Source organism: Sylvia atricapilla, chromosome 5 (genome assembly GCF_009819655.1).
Source record: "Sylvia atricapilla isolate bSylAtr1 chromosome 5, bSylAtr1.pri, whole genome shotgun sequence".
Classification (NCBI taxonomy): Eukaryota; Metazoa; Chordata; class Aves; order Passeriformes; family Sylviidae; genus Sylvia; species Sylvia atricapilla.
Window position 1 is genome coordinate 1740208 of NC_089144.1, and position 22665 is coordinate 1762872.

At 38.1% G+C, this 22665-nt stretch overlaps 1 protein-coding gene across 1 annotated transcript in view; it reads right to left on the minus strand.

Annotated features, from left to right (window-relative positions):
• The window catches only part of CADPS2 (calcium dependent secretion activator 2), a 269361-nt gene that overhangs the window by 147956 nt on the left and 98740 nt on the right, over positions 1 to 22665 (minus strand). Inside the window, exon 4 of the mRNA XM_066318926.1 lies at positions 1595 to 1675. Within this exon, the coding sequence (XP_066175023.1) occupies positions 1595 to 1675 (81 nt within the window). The remainder of the gene's footprint in view (positions 1 to 1594; positions 1676 to 22665) is intronic.

Below are 22665 nucleotides of genomic sequence, written 5' to 3' on the forward strand. Positions count from 1 at the left end.
GTAATAATTTCACTGTCTATCTGTTTTCATGGCTTCAGAACAGTAATGGAAATTTAATCCTGACCCATACAGTACAGTTAACTTTGGAAAGAAGAAATAAAGTAAAAAAAGGAACCATGCACATCTCCCCACATCATTTAAACATAAACCCAAGTTGAAGGAGCACACATTAGGGACTTCTGCCTACAGGTGTTTTAAGCACAGTAATTAATAATATACCTTTAATGTTACCTTCAATATCTTATAAACTGACTTTATAAAACTAGTAGTTTTGTTTCATCTATTTTGTTTCATCTGTTTCTTGTGCTACCAAAAATAAATCACTCACATTCATGCTTCTAATAAAAAGCTAATAATCTACAACCATGGCAAGAAATTCCTGTCATTATTTACCTTTTTTTTTTAATAATGGGTCATTCATTTTGAAAGTAATGTTTACTTACTATGCACTGGTTTATTTTAAATAATAATTGCTCTCTTAAACGGTAGAGTTAACGCAAAAATCAATTTTCTTTCCTCTGTAGAATTTATGGAGTAGTATTTAAATAGTGTTTATAACAATAAACACAAAGAAGAAACATATGTACAGGTATAGTGCATATGTGAACTCATACAGAGCCAATTTTATGCAGTTTCTCCAAATATTGAACACTGGATGCTCAGGAGAGTGTCATTCAAGACTAAACAAAAATGAAAATTATTCTAAAACATATGTTTTATATATAAATGAGAAACAAACATCAATCCCAATATATTGTCTGTAAAGAGAGGCACCTTGCTCCTAAACCAGACAATTTTTTATCATTATGTGTTTCAAGGCCTATCATAAAGTGTTTTATATTAAAATCTTTACAGTTGATTTTGTTTCAATAACAAAGACCAAATGAATTGACAGAGACCAAAAATTCCTGCAGCAATTCGTGTGGACTGGCTCATCACAGGACAGAGCCAGTAAATTACATATAAAAAAAAACTAAAAATAAAACCAAGTATAGCTAGAGACTAAAAAGACAGGCCAAGGCTCAGGGTTGTCTAGCAAAAACCCCCAAACCCTTAGGAGTGTTTTCCAAACTGTAATATATCCTGTGAGAATCATTCAAATAGTAATATGCCACACAGAAGACAAATGAAACAGGCTGTTACTGTGGTGTTAAAAAATCTTTCCTCTTGCTACGATATTTTTTCCATCCAATGTAAAAAAAAAAAAAAAAAAAAAAAAAAAAACAAAAACAACAACAACAACAACAACAACAACAACAACAACAAAAAAAAAAAAAAAAAAAAAAAAAAAAAAAAAAAAAAAAAAAAAAAAACAAAACAAAACCGCAAAAAAAACCAAGGAAAAGTGGACTTGCTGTTGAAGGGAATGTCAGATCACTCAGGATATGCCTTTCCAAAACCAGGTTTTGCTTTCTCCCTATTCCAGCTATCAGATATTCTTCAGAACAGATAGAAACGCACCTGAAATTTTTTGGTTTTTTTTTTTTTTTCAAACTATCTTCTGCATAATTTAAGAATCAGGTTCAGGAAAAGCCCATTTTGGCTCATCCCACTGAGCCTCACAGGAGGAGATGGTTTTGGTACCATCACTTACCCTGGCCATTTGCTCTGCCAGTTGCAGTCGTCCATCCAGCTCCCGTCTGATCTGGGCTGCCTGCTCATCCCCGTTATCCAGCTTGGACAGAGAACAAAAACAAATCCAACTGTGAGACACGCACTAGGTTTTAATTTTACAGTAGCTAAAAAAGCAAGAGAAATTAATTTTTATCCTAAAATCAGTGAAACACGCAACAAATACACAGCTTTAAGGCTCACCAAGGTGAAAGAAATATAATGGCCACCATGTAGTCAGAGCAGTCGGGGTTTCTGAAGGATAACCAGTGCTCCCTGGCACTTTTAATACTCAGAATACTCTTCTATAAGAGAATACTCTTCTCTTATACAGAAGAGATATTATTTCTTCATAAAAATAGCAGTTAAACTACTTCTCCATGGATCAGAAAACTAAAAGGACATATTGGCTTAGAAAATACTTGTAAGGCTATTTGCTCTTTAGTGCCTGAGCTCCTGTATAGGCATATACAGGTATCTGGAAGAAAACCATGTGACTATGCCTTCTAAGCATGATGTTATTTCACTCACAAAGCTTTTTTTATCTCTCAGTATTGCCCAACTGTTCATATATGACCAAAGGCATTTCCAATTTTTCAAGTTCCAGTATTGTCATACCTACAGAAGAGTCAGGACTAAACATCTGACTTCTATCAGGGAGGCAAAGGGGAAGGACACATCTCTTCACCTCAACAGAACAAAGGGTCTCAACAGGAATGGGACTCCACAACTCATTTTTCACCTGTTTACTTTTTCAGGGCAGTGGAGGGGAGAGGAGCTGAACCTCTGACTGCATGGACCTGCACAGCTGCTGAAGAGGAAAAAAGAATGACACATCTGGAAAAGATCAGCCACATCTTGCCATCTTACGTGAATAATTGCCAAACAAGGACAAAGATAGAATTGCTATGGAAGGATCTCTGTCCCTAAACACTGACATGTGGCATGTTGAAATGACCCTAGTGCATTTAGTATATAGCCAAGGGTTAAAAATACCTGAATCACACTTGACTAAATCTTAAAATGACTAGTGATGCAAACTGGCAAAAATTGGTTCTTTAATTAAATCAGATCTCCAGCTAAGGAACATGCAGTTGGTTTGGCAAATAATTCACTACATTAAACTAAGGTTTTTCAGTGTTGTTTTCACTAAGATGCTATTCTGAGTGCGTCATGCCAAATATGCAACACCACCTCCTTCACAAGGCTTCTCAGTTAAATCCAATGCTCCTTAAACCAAAGCATTCATGAAAATTAGGATTCCAATTAAAAAAAAAAAATGCACTATCCAGTGCTCACAGGTCAATTAGAGCCATGTGCTTAATGCAAACCTGACCGTATTTAGAAACAGGATGAAAAGTGTTTCACTGCTAGCACAGAAGTGAAAACAGAACAAGGAATCTGCCACTCGTGCAATCTGGCAGCTCACAAGATCCTTGCAGAAACTGAGCCAGGCTACCAGAAAGAAAAAGAACAAAATCTGATGGCATCCCCAAAAGAGGGTCAAGTTTATACCAGAGAGCAGAAGAGGGATCATGTGCCAGACTGGAAGGGTTCTCCCACTAAGAGTGTCAATAAATCTCCTCGTAACTTGACTGTGAGCGTAAATGGTGAGACTGTTATTCTTGAAGGAAAATGTTTTAAGTTTTCAGAATACAGTTATAGTATTAAAAAAAAAAATCCCAAATCTGAATTCTTCCATTTCTCAAAAGAAGAGACTGCTTATTGAACTTGTCACTGAAAATACTTCTATTTTTCCTTTGTATTATAACTACATACTTTTGTAATTTTTTTTTTGTTTTCTCAGTAGCAAAGCCTGTCCAATATGTAAAGCAATTTTGTTTTTCATTTTTGGCTAAGAGAAGGTCAAAATTATTTTAATAATATACCCCATGACAGGCAATTGCTTGAAAATATCTGCTTGAGGTAATTTCAATGACTGAATTTTGATTTCTGCAAAAAAGAGAGTGTAGGAGAATAGAACAAAGCTAAAACCTTTTCCTGTGTCAATACACAGCCTAAATGACTGCCTCCATTATTAACTCATTCGAAGAAGCAGGAGATTTGACTTAAAGCCTGATATTTAGCTATTTTTCCATTTTAAAAAAGATCATTGAAGTTAATGAATATGTAACATAATTTTGAAAATTTTAGCTTTTTTTCCCCCTTACCTCTGCACTGCTTTCCATCATCCCTTTGTACTCGAGTACTAAAAATTGTGATTTCCCTACTTGCTTTTTTTAAAACTTCAGTTTTCTTCCTGAAATACTTGTAAATTCTGATGAGTTTTCTCTTTGTATGGAATGATGTTTTGTAAAGTATGCAAAGAAGCTGAAGAGGTGAAAAGCAAAGAAGGTTGTCCTGTTTACAGAAAAGAGCCAAGGTAATAATAACTGGTAGTAGGTCATTCACATCTGTCCCAATTAGAAGCAAAGCTGTCCATAATATTATTTTTGCAGTATGCAAAATGAAGTGATAATCAGAAAACCAGTAACCTTGATATCTCATTCCACGCCAGGTCACTCTACCTGTTTTTATTCTAAACTCAAAAAAATTCATGGAAAAACCCCAACTTTACAAGCAATGCATTTAAGTGATTGTGAATGTGTACTCAATCCTAATTTATTTATTTACTGAATATGAAGTGAAAACAGCAGAAAGATTGAGAAAATTCTGGAAAGAAAAGTGGTATTTGGAATTTCTGAGTTGTGTCCACTTTTTTATACAGAGAGACACTTGATAGAACCCATCACATGAGTGGAGGGAAGTGACAATCATTAACATCAAGTGTGCCCTTTTTCTAAATTCTGTGTTTGAGGATCAGATCCACACCCAAGACATCTGTGGATGTCAAATTATGACAACCACAGATATATTATGACACAACATATCAAGTTATGACAACCATTGGAGTACTTTTCAAACTGTTAAATAAAAACTAGAGAAGCATGTCACTGCATAGAAATTAATATAAATGTAACAGTGCAGAAAAGCTACTCAGATTCTTCTCAGTATTGCAATTGAAACGTGGTTAAAACAAACCACTACTTTGAAAGGATTTCTAACAGCAGCTTTGTAAAAAAGGTTTTCTTTGGTCTTTTCTTCGTTTTTTTAAGAACAATTCACATACAAAGGTGTCACACATAATGCTTCTCACTCTTAAATATAAAGTCATATTTTGAAAAGATTACAGCATCATAGATTACTGAAAAAGAAGCTACATAGAAATTTCATTTACCAAAAAAACTATTCAGCTTGCTGCAACAGTAATTGTACCATACCATGGCTATTCACTGATTGCACCAACACTAGAGATGCTTCCCATGTCACTCAAACCTCACAAAACCACTTTGTGTTTTAGCAGCAGGGGACCTCACTACAGAACACTCTACAGACACCAGAGACCTGCTCTCAGTAAATGCATTGGGAAGTCCTGACCTAACAAACCAATGTTTCTCCTAAATGCCACAAACACGGTGTTGAAAACTTGTAAAACCTGGGCAAAGACACTGACTCCCCTTTTGAGGGCTAGTTAATTCAGTAGGAACATTCCCAAATGAGCAAAAGCACGAGTAAGACAAGTTTTCCTTCTGCAAAGATGATTATGACTTTTAAAGCTTCATCAGAAATGCCAGTACTTATGAGTGACTACACTAGGGTGAAGAAAAAGTTACTTTGAAAACCAGTTGACAGATCATCATCTCTTTTTTTTCTCCCTCAGTGATGTTACATTAAAACAGCTTTCTAAAATAAACTTACCACCACCAGACATCAAACTATTAATTAAAAAAAATACTCCTTAATGCTTGAAATTGCTTTACTTTTTGTCACTCTGAAAAGGGCAATCATCTTGGAGACAGAGTGGCAGCATCCCCAAAATGCAAGTCACCCAACAATTCTTATTAAGAGGATTTCAGTTGCTTATGTAAGTGTCCACTTCTGAAAGATAGACTGAAGTTTTCTACTCCAACTTTCTGCTTTAAGGATTTCAGCCAAAAGACTCCCTTGCCTCTGCAGAGACTGTGACAGACAACAGACAACACATTGCTTTATCCATAATAAGAAAATTGGTGACCATCTTGTCGAAGAGTTCAAGCAGTATCTTGCTTTGAAGTAAGGCTCTGACATTTAGCAGGATCCCAACTGTGAAAATCAGCTCAGCTCTGGTCACAACCTTTGAAAAATCACTTTTGCAGTAGTTAGGCTACAAACAGCCTCTACCAGAGGCTAAATCAAGCTGCATTCAGACACATCTTCAGGTTGTGCTGCCCTCTGCCTTGAATCCGCATGAAGTCAATACTCCCCAGTTTATCTGGTTATTATTGAACATATCAGAGTTAAAAATGACTATTCAGAAACATCATGCTGTCTTACTTGACAAACTGTTGCTTAATTTGTGTGCCTGAAACACCAAAATACATCCGAATAAATGAGTATTTCTATATTTTAACAGGTTGGAAAAACACGGCATACTTTGTGATTCCCATTCAAATGTAATTTTCCCTTTTGAAATTACTTGCAAGGCTGTAATGTAGCAGTGTATTTTGGTCCAAAAGAAGAAAAAAATTTTTTCTAGACTAGAAAATAAATGTGGTTAATGTGCAACTTAAGGTAAAGAAGGTGGCAATGCTCCCAGGAGGTGCTAAAGCCCCCAGCACACACCTACATGACTCTACACACAAAGTCAACATTCTATGCCCAAGAAACGAGACCAGCTTGTGTATAGAAAACTTCTGCAATTGTTTTTTATTATTCTTTACCTTCACAATGCTCAGTGATAGTTCCTCCATGGGACTATTTTATGACTGCTGTGTTAGCTCCCCTGCAGCTTTCTAATTCGCAGTAACATCAACATGAAAATACACATATATGCCCAAAGCATTATAAATTTCTCTACATTTAATGACTAAAATGATGGCATACATATCTAAGCACTTGCTCTTATTCCTGCAACATGAAATTCAAAGTATTTTTTCACTCTGTGTGACAGCAATGCTTTTTTTTTTCCTTTATAGCTGCCTTTGGTCACACATAACCAAGTCTGAGCCCCGCTGAGCTGCAAGGTTGTTTGCAGGTTTGTGAGGTGACCTGCAGGGTCCATCTCTGACTCCTGCCAGAAGCTAAGGTAAAACCTTTCAACATAAACCAAAGGGAACAAAGGGCTTGGATCTAAATTGTCGAGATGATAGAGTAATGGAAAAAAAGGTTTTCTGGGTTGTAGTTTAGGATGTGTTCTATCACCATCTCCAGTCCATGGCCCATCAATGCCTTGCCATGACTCACAGATAACTCCCTCTGGAGTTATCTCTCTTTAATGGGCCATCAAGGAGCCCCTGGATGACTCATCATCCCATTGGGAGATGCCCCGCCCAGGGGGAGGAGCCAAGCATTCTCACCTGGAGATAAGCTGGGATTTGGGACAGTAGAAGCAGCCCTCACCCACTGGATTCCCAGAGGACCAGAGCTACCAGACCTTTCTATGGGATCACTGCTTCAGGAAGAGCACCTCACCTGGACTGCTTCCATCACCCTGATCAGGTTGTATTCTGACTCTGTCAGCGGTGGGTTTTTTTTATTATTATTATTGTGTTTATTTTATTTTTTCCTTTTCTTCTCATTAAATTGTATTTCTAACTTGGAGCCTCTCACCTGGTTTGTTTTTAACCACAACAAATGGTTTTCCGCAAGCAACTAATGGAATGCAGGAGCTAGGCTGGAAGAGGACAGGGAAGTCCTAGCACTCAACTTTGGTTCTCAACCAAGAAAGCAGCAGGCAGGTCATGGGTGCAGCAGATGCAAATATTGGCAGTTTTCAGATCACTGTCCTTGCTACTCTTATCTCTGACTCTAAGATAAAATTAGACAAGATTAGATGTTCTCCTGCTTATCTTTACACGGGCAGAGCTGCTTGAAAGGAGCAGACTGGGAAAAGAATAAAGGTGTCTGCAGTGCTGAGGAGCCACTGAACACAAGCAGCCTGCAGAGATTCCTAAAGTTGTCCCAAGTTTGTGAACCAAGATTAGGAACTAAATATGGGAAAGTGGAAGAATTAACAGATTTCAAGTCAGGCCAAAACAGAGCAGCCATACCCAGTGCATGACTACAATCACTTCTGGACATGAATTCAACAAGACTTAACTTCTGAAGGATAAGACTGTGATGGAAGTAAACTCCTTTCACATCATATAGCAGGTAAAAACCATATTTAATTAAAGGGCAGGATGTGTGGAGCTTTTTAAAGCTACTGCTGGACCTTTTGATAAACCTCCTGCCTCCTGTTTCACAGCAAGCAAGACACAGCTGTAAAAGCAAAGAAAATGTCATCACTACTGTATTTCAGAGGAGTCTGTGCCATTTAGTTTTAAGATATTTTCTCTTCCTTGTCCACAGATTATAGAGAGGATTAATTAAGATTCATAAAAGAGATCAATAAAAAGATATTTTAGAACTCTCATATTCTCTGCATGCTGTAAAATCCCCATTATGCATCACACAAATGGCTATTCTGACAGATGACCCAGGCTGTGACAGTGAAATCCTGTGGACTTCTCACAGAACTCTGTAAACCACAAATTTTAAAACCTCATTTCCTATGTCTTGCTCTTCCCAACTCCTTTTCCCAGTCAACAGACACAAATCCCTCAAAAATCGCTAGTTTTGGCAAATATGCAGAGAATTTTGTTTTAGAATTTGTGCAACAAAAAATCAAGTGAAATGTAAGGAAAAGGACGTCAAAAAAGAGACAATTTGAACAGTGAAAGAGAGAGAAAAGACATCTACTTTTGAAATTATTTCTCTTGTAGAATACAGCAGACAATGTTTTCAGCAAATTTTATGACAAAACTCAGCAACCACTGGAATCATTTTTACTTTGAATTTGTCTGCAGCGAGTAGACTTATAAAGGCTGCCCAGGTCCAAAAGCCATATTGGGTGTTCAAACCACTTCTCCCAATGCCCCACCATGCCTCACAGGCTTTTTGTATTGATTTTGCTCTAGTAGAGGACAAGATTGCCTCTCAGACAGGCTGATCACTCAGTTTTCTGGCAATACAGTGCCCACAAAAAGCTCAAACATCTGCTAAAATAAGTTTTAGTCAGAAGTCTTACTGACTGCTAATTTTTAAACAGTTTTTTTTTTGGGGGGGAGGGTAAGCAGCAGTTTTATAATCATATAAATACTGAAATTAGGATGGAAGGTCTTTTGATGAACAGAGAAAGCAATTAGCATATCACTCTGTGTGGTGTGTCAATATTACTAAAAACACATAATAATGCAGGTAAAGAGCAAGGCCAGTCAACAGTCAAATACTCTACACTGGCTTCAGCTGGATAAAAAAAATAAAATTCATTCAAATTAATGTTTCCAGAAACTGTGCCTGAGTAACCTCAATGTGTCCATGAGATATAGGGCCTCACTCAGAATTTTTTTACAAGATTGGTACTACCTAAAAAGCTCAAAGAAATCATGTACACTCTAAGATGGTGAGATATTTTGTTCTCTGAAATATTTTTATAAAGTCCTGAACCTCCTTATTTGATTCCAATATTGATTTGTAGGATATCACTTATACTAATTGCTTGTACTCATTAATTCAACTTACTAGATACTGATTTATGGAATATGGTATCAGGAAAATATTAAAACCAACCAAAATCTAGGGTCAGGATTATATTAATTAATTAAATGAATTAAAAAATAATTCAAATTTGTCAAAAATCAACACTGAAAACTAAACAATTTAAAAATACAGACTTTTTTTTTTTTAATATCAACCACTGTCTGGATCCTTAGGCAGTTTCCAAAATAATCAAAAATGAGAATTTAATATGGCCTTTCCTTACATTCAAGTTTGGAAAATAAAGTAATATGCTTTTTTTTAATTTTCAGCACTGGTTAAAATATCTCTCATGATTCATTTTATTCAGAGACTTCCAACACCAAAAACCCAAGTAAAACCTACAATAAGACTTGAAAATAAACAGGAAAGAAAGCACATAAAATATTCAAATAGTCCCAATGTGCACAATGGGAAGAGCTATCAGAAATCCATTCTGCTCTGTGCATGCACACAGGTCAAACTGCCACTGCACACTGCCAACACTGCAAATGGTAAGACATTGGAAGAATTAAATACACTCCATGTATCAATGAGGAAATCTCCTACCAAGAAAGTTTATTTAATTCTGTGATGTGCAGCTGTACAACTGTACAACTTCAATGACTGCTTCCCTATCAATCATCTTTCCTACTTGACTGCCATTAACCTTTTAGAGAAACTGTAAGTAGTGAAAAACCTTTTATTAACAGTGAACTTGATTAACCTTGCCAGAGAACCTTAGCCTTTGTTGTATGTCCCAAATGTCAGGCATCTTTTACTTAATATTGCCTTTACTAAAGAAAAATAAAAAATAAATTAGAGTTCAAAATTTATTCTAGGCCAAATTAAAATGTAGTCTTTAATATTTTATTGCCTATTTTGATCTACAGGGTTGGACTGATATTTTGTGAACAGGACACTTGGAAAAAAATAATGTCTTCACACAGTTAAGAATGAGGTTTTTGTTGGTCTATTTGGATTTGAACACGCCCCAGCACCATTTTTGTCTACGTGTGCTGAAAAGAAACCAGAGCTTCCCAATCAGGATTTTCACTAATTTATAGCAATGGTCCTTTCCACAACACAGTCATATAACTGCTCTGCATCGATTGCCCAAATAAAACATTCTATATATTTTATTTTATAGGATAGTTTGTGTTCTCATAACCTAAATTCCAGGAGTTGAGATCTGTTTCTTGCCTTGAAAAAATCATGACAGGCAGTATGTAAACAGATAAACAGAATTCAATGATGCACACATATCCCTATTTTGCCTAGGTATTGAGATAACACCATCTGAAGAAAGTCTGCTAAGACCTCCTATTTACAAAGAAAATCACCACCTCCATACTGAGTCTGCTGCTAGTTTTAACTCTGACTTAATGAAAAGATAAAAGTTGATGCTTTATTTGGTTCACAGAAGCTGTTAACTAGGCAGTGTGGGCATTCAGTGATCAAGATACTCTGACCTAGATACAGATATTTTAAATATTTATTTATTCACAGCAGTCTGTTTAAGCAACAAGGAGAGAAAAATCTGACAGCATGTACTTAGACACATAATGGTCTTTAGCTAGCTTTTCTGTAAGTGTTACAGACTCTTTACTCAGCCTGGAATCATTAGAATACTTATTGTTATTATTATTATTAATATTTATTGATTTTTATTTATTAAAATTTATTAATTATTAATAATTACTGTAATTATTATTACCAGCAGATTTTGAAAGGGGGGGAAAAAAGGCCCAAATAAAAACAAATTTGAAAAAGAAAATGACAACATTAAACTCCCCCTGAATTTGGTCCACATAGACCAGAACTGTGGGTGTGACAGGGACAGCAGAAGAGATTCTTTGGGTAAACTGCTGAGGCCTGGCTGTTCTCCAAAGCAAACATCTCTAATGATAGCTGTGGAGCCTGAGGAAACGTGAGGCATGTTCTATGGTACACCCAGGCAAAACCCTATTCCTGTCAAATTATGGATCTTTCCAGCAACTGCTCCAAACCTTTTCAAACCTCTGCCCTCATCACACCCCATGACAAAAGGTTCAGGATGTTTTTTTCTATTTTCAGTTTTCTACAAATTTCCTTGAGTGCCCCAGTTTCTGGTGGTGTGGCATTTACCGAGTGAAGGTACACATTTACCTCACCCACTGCCTTCACAACTTTGTAAACTTCAACCATTCTCCTCCCTGTCGACCTTCTCAGGTGCAGACTGAGGAGTTTCCCCCTTTCAGTGTCTCTGCACCAGGCAGCAGTTCTGTGATTTCCAACGCCACCCTCGGGTCCTCACCGACCTCCCCTGGATCCTCCAGAGAGGGAGACACAAGCGGCACACAGTTCTGAATGGAAGGCCAGAAGAAGGTTAAATACAGCAGGAAAATGATGGTGCTGTTGTGTCCTGGGTTGTAGTTTAGGATGTGTTCTATCACCATCTTCAGTCCATGGCCCATCAATGCCTTGCCATGACTCACAGATAACTCCCTCTGGAGTTATCTCTCTTTAATGGGCCATCAAGGAGCCCCTGGATGACTCATCATCCCATTGAGAGATGCCCCGCCCAGGGGGAGGAGCCAAGCATTCTCACCTGGAGATAAGCTGGGATTTGGGACAGTAGAAGCAGCCCTCACCCACTGGATTCCCAGAGGACCGGAGCTACCAGACCTTTCTATGGGATCACTGCTTCAGGAAGAGCACCTCACCTGGACTGCTTCCATCACCCTGCTCAGGTTGTATCCTGACTCTGTCAGTGGTTTTTCTTTTTGTATTGTTGCATTTATTTTATTTCCTTTTCTTCTCATTAAATTGTATTTCTGACTTGGAGCCTCTCACTTGGTTTGTTTTCAAACCATAACATGTTGTATAAAGATTTCTCCACAGGGCAACTGAAGCATGTCTCTGAGCTGTGACTGCCTGTGCTCAGTTCACCATCTCCTGGACATGCACTGGTGTGGATCTCCTCGGATGGAGCACCTTAGCTACATTAGAGCTACATGAAATCACAACTTGTCACACTTCTGCCCATGCAGTTTTCTGAGGTCCTCCTGGAGTTCCCTGCAGCTCAAGCAACATCAGAGCAGACAAAATATTTTCATCTCATCTGTAAAGTCAGAGGTTTCCCTTACGCTGCCTTTTCCAGGACACAATATATTGAATAATGTGCAACAATTCTCCTAAACAGAACGAATCAGATAGAAACATCACTTGAACTCCCTAGGAACCAATCAGAAGGAAAACATAAGAAACCTTTATCCAAAACCTCCTTTGAAAACATCAAGTGTCTAACACAAGAATACTGCTAAATTAGACTTGGATCTTTATGACACTTTGTCATTCAGGAAAAAGTTTCATGGAGTGATCAGGAGTCAGACCACTGGGTGTCTGGAGCAGCACTGTTTTTAAATAACAAACACAAATACTGAACAGCAGACTTAGATGTGATTAGAATCACAACAGGATTCAAATTAGTGAATGGGTAGGGGATTGCAGAGGAGCAAAGTGATGTTAGCACAGGTCAGAAGTCCACTGCAAACAATTGAATTTTTTGCCTCTCTTTCTCTCGGCATTTGCAGCACAACAGATGAGTTGACAAAACCCAGGTTAGCCCTTCTCACTGGATGAAACTCTAGTGTTTGGCCACCACTGCTAGGCAGCATGAAAACACAAGGAAAGGACATTATGCTGTGACAGAGGGAAGAATAATGATGACAGGCTTTTTACTATTTACAGATTTAGTCATAAGAGATACTAAGAATACATCCTTCAGATAAATCCAGGCCATGGATGCAAAGTGTAATTTTTTTTTTATTAATAGAAATGAAAAAAATCAGTCTGTGACATGCCATACTGTAAATATTTTTGATCTAACTGTATCTTGGTTTTTACATCTGCACATTGGATTTCAGGGATACCATCAAGACAGACTTTCACACTCATCACAGTGCTGTCCTTCACACTGCAAAGGCCAAACTTTTCAGTTGTTGCTAACTGTTAAAATGCCTTCCACCCCAACTTTACCACCACAAAATTATGAATATCCACACACAAAATAGCTTAGCTTTTTTTTTTTTGTTTTTTTTTTTTTTTTTTTTTTTTTTTTTTTTTTTATCCACTCAAGTCTTTGTCTTCTTACTTGTATAAGTGTTCTTCCTACAGCTGGACAGGGCAAAAAGCTTCAGAGGTATTTACAGAGCCAATTGAGCCATCTAAATAAAATATCTTTTAAGTCAGAAATGTAGAGTCCTTAGGTAATCAATGCAGAGATGGAAAAGCCTCCAGAGTTATTTCAAGAGCTTAAGCAGTTATCTGCACGCCTACCATGAATCCTGTGGAAGTCCCAGCTGCTCTGGTTTTCTCTGGTGAGTAAGATGATCAAAGAAATGGGTGTTTTTATTCCCTCTCTCACCTTCCCCCAGACCCTGCTGAAATAGATAACGGCTGTCACCTCAAATACAATTTAGTTTCAGGTTCTGCCTAGGGAATACCCTCCCACACCCACCCTAAGCAGGAAGAGATGGGCCTTAAATGAGTTATGACTCATGTCCTGATCCTCCTCAGAAAAAGTCTTCCACCCTCCTCCTCTCCCACCACCTGCACAGACATTACCATATCCAAGGCAACTGAAAGACTAGCATGCAGATCTTGTTGGTATTATGCATATTTATGTCCCAAACTGGCTCACAGTGTTTTCTATTTTCCTGAAGTCATCCTTGCTTCATAAGGAAATCCCGTCTCCTTCTGCTTACCCTACTCACTCTCCAAAAATACCATGCAGAATGTTTTCTTGCCTTGTGTGATTAAGTAAATCACTGGTAAGAATTTCTTTCAGGTGTTGAAACCAAAGGGAATATATACAATTAGGGCAGTAAATGTTAATGAGAATTGCATTAAGTAAGCAAAAGCACCTCGAATGTCATGTCAATATTTTTTTCCAAATAATTAAATCTTGTTCACCTAACTGGACAGAATTCAGGCTGACAACTTTCTGTAAGTATGATGTGGAGAAGCTAGAAGATAGCAGAAATGGAATCCAATTTTCTCCATTTCTGTTCCATTTTATAACATAAGCTGGAGAATATCCTGTATTTCCACCTGTTTCTAGGAGTTAGTGGTGGTGTGATGAGTAGATGCCTATCCACAAAATAAAACACCCCAAATACTTGAGTAATGACTGAAGAATAATTAATGACTGAAGAATAATTAATATTCTAATGAAGAATAGATTTAATGAGAGGTTAATGTATAAGAAGGCAAACTTCAGATCTGTGTTGCACCATGAGAATTTGGCTTAGCTCTCTGTGAAGGTTCTCACCTATGGCAAGAGGTCCAAAAGACAACAGTTTAAGGCTCCTCAGTCTAACAATCTAGTGTTAAATCTTCCATGTTAGGTCAGCAATCCTGTCCTAATCACATCTTTGCTTTCTTGCCACGCTGGATGTGTCATCTTCGTTGTGTCTTACAGCCACCCTCGATGCCAAGGTCATGTCACTGGTGCTCCCACAGATTAAGGGGCAGATGCTGAAAGGCAAAAAGGGCCTCAGGAATCTTTGTGCCATCACAGATCCAGGACAAAGGTTTGGCCAGCAGATGGGTGCCTTTGTCCAGGACAGGATGGAGCCAACAAATGACAACTCACTTCATCTGTCTTCTGGTCCCACCCTCAGGACCTGAAGTGTCCAACATGTCCTCTACTCACAACACAAATCACTCACCCCCTTCTGCAGCCAAGGTCCTGACCCAGTTTTCTGGAACAACTGCAGAGACACAGGGAGCCTCTCTCCTGCTGCCAGAAGTGACAAACTTCCAGCTTCTGTTCTCCTGGAAACATGGAAATTGCTAACATCAAAGTGTGAGAACACCAAAGTTGTTTCTCCAGTATGGAAAAGATGGAATCATCGTTCAGAAAAGAGGCATTCCAAATTCCAAAAATGGAATCATCATTCAGAAAAGAATAGGTGTTTCAGGCAAGATTCTGCTGCCTGCAGCCTCCTGAGAAAAGACACAGTACAGTGAGAAGACAGTGTCTGACTGACTGGAACATGAGCTTAGAGTGCTCCCAGGAATAAAACAAAGCTTCTCCAGAAACTGTTGATACCTTGGAGGCTCCCTCAGGCATGGCTCAGTACTATTCTCCCTCATTTACAGGAAATTTAGTGTTCTCACATTAAAAAACCTTGGCACTGCACGACCAGGTAGGGAGACAGCTTATTCAGAGGTGATACCAGCAGTGACTCTTCCCTTACATCATTGGCAAAGGGATATTTCTCTTGCCATAACCCCAGAACGTTTACCATACAACATCTCCTTTCAACAGCAGCTGGAAGTTCTTATTTCTGCTAAATATACAGCCTCAATTTTATTTCAGGATTTTCCTCTATATAGGTAAAATGGCTGGAAGTCAATTTATTCATTAATCATCTCAAGAAACAGACTCCTGTAAGGAAAAAGTGCAGATGAATCCTATTTTCACTCTTCTCTTTACTTTTCCCCAGTAGGCTGTAAACTTTCAGTCTGAGGGTTCCTTTTGGGGTTTTTTTTTTTAATCTCTACTCATGTTACTGACCAAGGCTGTTTTAATTGGCCTGAGAATTTTTATCTAATCCCTGCAGAACTAAAATGAAGATAATTCATCTACCTACAGAAGACCTAGAGAGAGAAACAGGCACTTCCTTGTAAACGTTTCAAAAGTTTGAAATGATGGACATCTAATCACCAATCAGACAGACACCAGAGTGAATCTGAACAACTCTCCTTGAGGCTTATAATACAAAGTTGGGAATAAATGAAAGGACAAGCAGCATCTCCCTGCCTGATGGCTCTTCTGTTGAGAATCAATCCAATTTCAAGGTGAGAAGGTGTCTGGAATGGACAGCCTGAAAGCTCAGAGACTGAGAGATTAGAGATCAGGACAGCCTCAGCAGAGGGGACAGCTGAAAAGGTCTCCAAAGAGTTCTCTGATTTTGAGGACAGGCACAAAAATACCTTCGTAGAGGACAAAAAAAAAAAAAAAAAAAAAACAAAAAAAAAACACCACCAAACATGAATTATAGTTCATTCAAAGAGAGCTGTAGATTTCTCAGCCATTTCATATGAACAATTACTCTTGCATAGGGCAGTCCATTCTGTATTGTGGAGGTGCTGCTACATTTCTATTTAAAACCTAACAATATCACAGAATAGGAAGGGACCTCTGGAAACCATCGAGTCCAACCTCCCTGTCAAGGCAGAGTCAAACCTGAAGTGCACAGAGGGGACCTCCCTGAGCAGCCTTTTCTGACAGTCTGCCACTCTCAACATAAAGTTCTTCCTGATATGGAATTTATGGCCAAAATATGTATCTATCATATATAATAATATATATAAAGAGCTCACTTCCACATTCACCTGCATCTCTGCCTCTGGAGTGACTGGGGTGAAGGAACCCCTAAAGACTTTGTCGTGGCAGCTGGTTGCAAAGAAACTTCCTCTGAAGAAGGAAGAGCTAAGAGGATGCTCCCTCCAAAACTCCAAAAAATGGGGGAAAAAAGCAGCTAAGCTTCAGAACAAAAAAAATCACTACCAGTGAGTCAGAGAGGTACAGAAAGAGCCATTCTTTTTCTGTAGCTTTTCCACAGGAGTAGCCTCACACTGAAGACACCTCAGGATGAAAAATACTGCAGAGAAATAAGTTATTGCCTAAGCAGAATTTCTTTATTTCAAATTGATAAAGAGGAAATGTAGAATACTATCATGCCACGGGAAGAAGAGGTGACAAATTCATGCTAAGGGTCATTAACTTGTTCAGCTTGCTCACAGGGACTCATTCAAATGCACATAGAAGCTAGAAGCCAGACATATTAATAAACTTAATCATCAGTCTGGAAATGTGGCTGTAAAAAAATGATTTGTTTTGTCTTCACCTACCTGAAGACATAGAATCTCACCTTAAAAAAAATATTTCAAAAAATTAATAGGCCTTTGATAAAAAAAGTTTCGTTTTGTTCCTTAATACCAAAGCAGACAAATTTTATTCTCATCTGGTAATATAAAACATGATGAATCAAATGCACTGGTGATTTTAATATAAGTGCAAGTTAAGTGCTGGATATTTTTGGCTTTGAGTGTTCAGGCAAGCTTAACTCCCTTGGATCTAGAACTCAAGAGAATGTCAAAACACCAATAATTACTTCCTTAAAACTCCAAAGGCGTATTTAGGGGAAGAATCACAGGCGAGGTAAAATTAATAGCTAAAAAGGATTTCCTTTAACAAAGCCCAAACCAACTTATCTCTTAATGCCAACACTGCTGTTCTGCTGTTCCTTCACTCACTGAATGCCAAAGACACTCTTAGAAAACAAAGCAACTTGAAAGAAAGACCTGCAGCCAAAAATCCCAGTGCCTATGATTTCCATCCTCAGAGAAGGGATAAGACAGAGCAGGGTAAGTGAGTGATGGGTAAGACAGAGCAGGGTAAGTGGGTGATGGGTTCTCAGCTTCTCTCTGCTGATTTCCAGCCAGGTTCTCATGACAAGAGAGGTGATGCACAGGAGAACAGGTCTATGAGGATGCCAACTCAGCCAACACAAGTAAATCCATTAGTTTATGAGTGCTGATACTCTCTCAGTCTACTAGAGACCCTAAATATCCAATTCCCTCATGCAGACGCAGAACAGAAGCCCCATGTGCATAAAGAGCTCTATGATAGAAATTTAATCATGGAAATTTAATCTTAAAATAAAAGTGCAAAACTCTCCCTCACAGTTTTTTTTTTCTTAATGTTTATACTGGACAAACAAAATACACTGGCCATGGTTTTCAGAAGATCCACTTCAGAAGATTCATATTCAAAGCCAATTTTCCTCATCCAGTAGCTGAATAAATAAGAAGGATATTGCAATACCTCGAGTACTGAGAATGTATTAATGGTGCCAACACACCATTTCTCCCTGGTAATTTCACAGTATTGCTTTAGCCACAAACCCAAATAATTCAAAATATTTCATTATGTAGCTTGCATGGCTTCTAAACATTGTTCAGAGTCAAATGCTTTAGCATGGTAAAAAGGTAACTTGCCTTTCTGAGGATGTTTTAATATTCTTTCCATCACTCTCCTGTCATTAGGGTAAATGAGAACAAATCAGCAACCTTTGGGCCAATCAGAGACTTTTTTCCCAAAGTAAACTCAGCCATTATAGAAAAAACCTCTTTCTTTACAGGAGCTGAAACACTCTCCCTCCAGCCTATTTAAATACCCCCACTGCATGCTCACAGCACTGAAACACCTGGGGTTACAAGACTTCCATTTTCATCAGAACTCATGTTATAACCAGAAAATCCACACTGGCCTGACAAACACCAGTCATTTGAGCTCTGAAACTTCAAAACAAGAAGCTTACAGAAGGAACCTTGGGGGGAATAGTTGAGGTTGCAGCACTATTCCCCAAAACACTGACAATTTTTTGGCTTGAGCAAGAGCTTTTCAAACCTCTTGAATGGAGGTAAAATACCAAGGAAGCACCTCAGAAAAAAAAAATTAAGAAATACAGCTGTTGAAATAACTTCCTATTAAAATCCTATGTGCATGTAATCAAGCATGACATCTCATGAATAAAAGGCAACATCCAAAAATCCTGTAGGAAATGACAATTTATTTCTTCATTGAAATATTTGGTTTGAATTATTCTGCTCAAGAGCAGACAGTGGCAGATCTTTCTTCCCCTTGAAGAGGGCAAAATCAATCAGAAAGCAAACTGGTTTTTGTTTTTATTTCGGGGAGGACAGCATGGAGGAAGATCTGGTATTGAAAAGTACTAGGAACTAAAAGCAGATGTGTGAATAAGCCTGAAGTGTGATTATTTTGAATTTTTTCTGCTGTAAAAGGCATGAAACACTTTTAATGTTGACAGACACGTAGGACAGTTTTAAAGGAGTGACCTGATCTATAAGGAAGGACATCACTATTATTCCATGAGAAAACTTTCTAGACTCACATTTAGCATATAAAAATCCAGTCAACACTTGAATACTAACTATAACTCCCACAAAATCACTGCTTTTCCTCTCCCCAGACACCTCTGATACCACTGCAGTCCTTTCTGAGAGGCCTGGCAGGTTGTACCCTCACTCCTGTGCTGTCAGCATCCCCTCTGCAGTGTCTGCAAAACTGCCTTTTATCCAGAGAGCCAAAACTGCTGCCCCATGCTGGGGCTGTGCATCAGGTAAGCCCTGAAAGCAGCAGATCTCCTGTGAAGTATAAAGCAGGTGATGAGAACAAGACTGTGCTGGAGGATTTTTTTTTTAATTTGTTTTTTTCCCAAGGGCAATGGGAATATTTTGGGCCAGGTGAAAGGACGTTCTGAGCTCTATGGGATGTTTAAGACACCAGTGAATGTCTTAGCTAACGCCATATGTTACCTCCAAAATACAACAATGGACCTTGGCAATATTTTTCCTAGGTTAATTTGTTGTACAAGGTGTAATTGTGCATGAAGTAAGGAACTAGAGACATTGGTGACCACCAGAAATGCACTGGATTAACAGCAGCTCTGGTCACCTTACAGCATCTCACAGAGTCAGTGTCCTTCCTTGTGACTAAAAATCCTGCAGGTATACATATTTATGACTTCTAGAATATCCAGCCCAAACCAATTTTTCTTTTTCCTGTGCCAGGCCTCAACCTAAAGAATTAATGAATCTGTTTAAATGTTGGGCTAAAAACTAAATGGAATCATATTACCTGTTTAATTACTTCAAGAAGAAGACTATCAACATGACTCTGAAACTTTGTGTACAAAGAATATCATTATTCTTTGTGCTTCATAAACTCACACTTGTCCCCATGACTTACATAGAGTATGAAAGTTTCTACAGAAAATACTCAGAAGTATGGGAAATTCTGTCATCTGTGAAATAACTGCACTATTTCTCATCATTTGACCAAGGAAAGGATCAGAACCAAAAACATGCCAAAGTCACAAAGGCCTTGCTGCAAATTAAACTGCCCTGAATCTGACTTATTTCCAAAACTGCATCATTAACTGGACTTCAGAAAATGCTGGGTGAAAGACTCCAATAGTGCTGAGCACCACAAGCAGACTTCAGTCAGAAGAAATTCTTGACAGAAACTACTCTTAGAATTAAAAATAGTAATATTTATTATGGAAGACACAATATAATCCATCATTCTCAATATCAGACACTTATACAAAAGAGTTGTGTCTTGCAAAAGCTGAAGATAATCAAGGATCAGACACAATGCAAGGATTTTAAACAGATAATTATATCTTGTAGCAAAGTACCATCTAAAGCTATTTCCAAAAGAATTAGTTTGTGGTTGATTCCCAAAACTGTCAAAACTAAAACAGTTAGCAAATAATTCTTATTAAAAACTGCTCCATTATACTAAAAATTATTTACTGCTTGCTAGAAAACAGAATGCACTTTGCATTTTTTCATGATGAAAAGTATTGTTCTTTTCTCTGGGCACTCAAGAAGGGGATTTAGATCAGCCAAAAAAGGCAACCCTAAAAAAGCACTTTCAAAATAAGATAAACTCCTGTGTGTGGAGTTACAATTTACCTGACAAAGAAATTCTGGTACTGATGAAGTAGTGTAATAACAGTGTATGACCACAAATCAGTTTGAGTTTGACTTTCAGTTTGACTTACTGCAAAGCTATCTTCTACATCAGTGAATTAAAAAAAGAAAAAAAGGGAAAAAGTATCATGTTTGATCTCTGTAAATCAAAGAAATTTAAACAGTTTGCCAAGCATCTCAAATGCAAGGCAAGGAGCTCGAGTCCCTTCTCATAAAACACAGCTTGAGGCAACAGAATATAAACCAAAATCAGATGTAAATCTTCACATTTACAAAATTGAACCTTTTAATCACAAAGAGATGTGGGTGGCTGACAGCAGTTACTGGCCTTTCTCTAAATTGTGGAGTTGAAAACAAGATCACAGAAGTCTTCAACATCCGAATGTGAACATCTTTTTAATGTTCACTACCTAAATTACAAGCTTGGGCATTTTTTTGTATGTTAAAAGACTGTGAAAAAAAGTTATCCTTCAAAGAAAAATGCATTAAATTCTCTTAGCTATGGGGACTCTGACTGTGTCCAAGAGTTGATCTATTATTATTCCCTTTCTTTCTGATTAGGTTTTTCTTCTGGTTCTCACAGGAAGGGATGGAGAGTGGCAGCAGAACTCTCTGCTGGGCTCAGATATCAACATTCCACTGGTTAAAGCATGGAAGGGAATGCTCCAGTTAGAACAGGCTGGGGAGCAGAAGCTGCTGAAAGAAAATAAAAGAAAATAAAATAAGTTTCTAAATGCTGAGGAAGTCACCAGGAGGAGGCTGGCAGACAATACCTCCTACAGAGCATCCTTGTCTGCTGAGCAGCCCTGTAGGAGCAGGGTAATTTACTCTTATCATCAGCACTGAAAGACATTTTTCGGTTTCCTATTTCCAAAGGACTGGAAGGTACAAAAAAAAAAAAAAAAAAAAAGCAGGGGAGAGAGAAAAGAGTTCTCTGCACAAATTAGAACTGTACAGATTTGCTTTTAAGGGCAGCTGTTTCTCAGAGCTGGAAAATACACAGAATTTCATGTATCTGATTGTCTGCTAGAAGAACAGGCTAGAAGCCAAACTAATCAAAACCTCTATCAAAAACACAATTTTAACATCTATTTGGACTTGGACTTATCTCACTGCTCCCAGACACTATTGATTATCATTATCTGCATGTCTCTAGTATTCTAAACAGCAGCAGCAAAGGGAAATGAAAGTGAGCATTTCCATAAGAGGACAGATAGAGGCTTCTAGGGCAGAATGAGAATTGCTGGTGCTGACTGAAATCCGAGACAAACTTCATCTCATCTTCTATAAATACAATGTCAATAGAGAGGAATAAGATACAGCCTAAACTAAAATATTATTGAAACTATAATGAGAAGTAATGGATTCCACCAAAGGAGGAAAGGTATTACATGATCAGAGACTGGTTGCTGTCTACACTGCGCTTCTTGGCAAGGTTAGGTATGATTGTTCTCTTTTCCTTTGCAGCAGACTTCTCATAACTTTGGTCTATTGTAAGCTGGACTGGGCCACAGGAACAGGATATGAAAATTGTTGTTGGTAGCAACTCTGTTGGAGTAAATAATGAAAGTTTTTGCTTTAGTAAACTAACCTCATCCTTGCCTCAGAAAACCAAAATCTGCAGAAAGCCAGAATCCCAAAAAAGGCCTGGAAGCCTTTCCCTTTCCAGTTTTTTCCAGCTTGAATTACACAGGTGCTCATGTATTTGCTCCTGAAAAAGTAGATTTTCATTACTTCCCATCCTCCAGTGCTTACATGAATCTGGGGTGAACACTGTATTTCAGAGACCTGCATGGGAGATTCTACAACCTTCACTGCTCAAAAGCACAAAGCAAAAAAAGCACCTTCTATTAATGCCATTGAGTCATCTTTGCACATGTC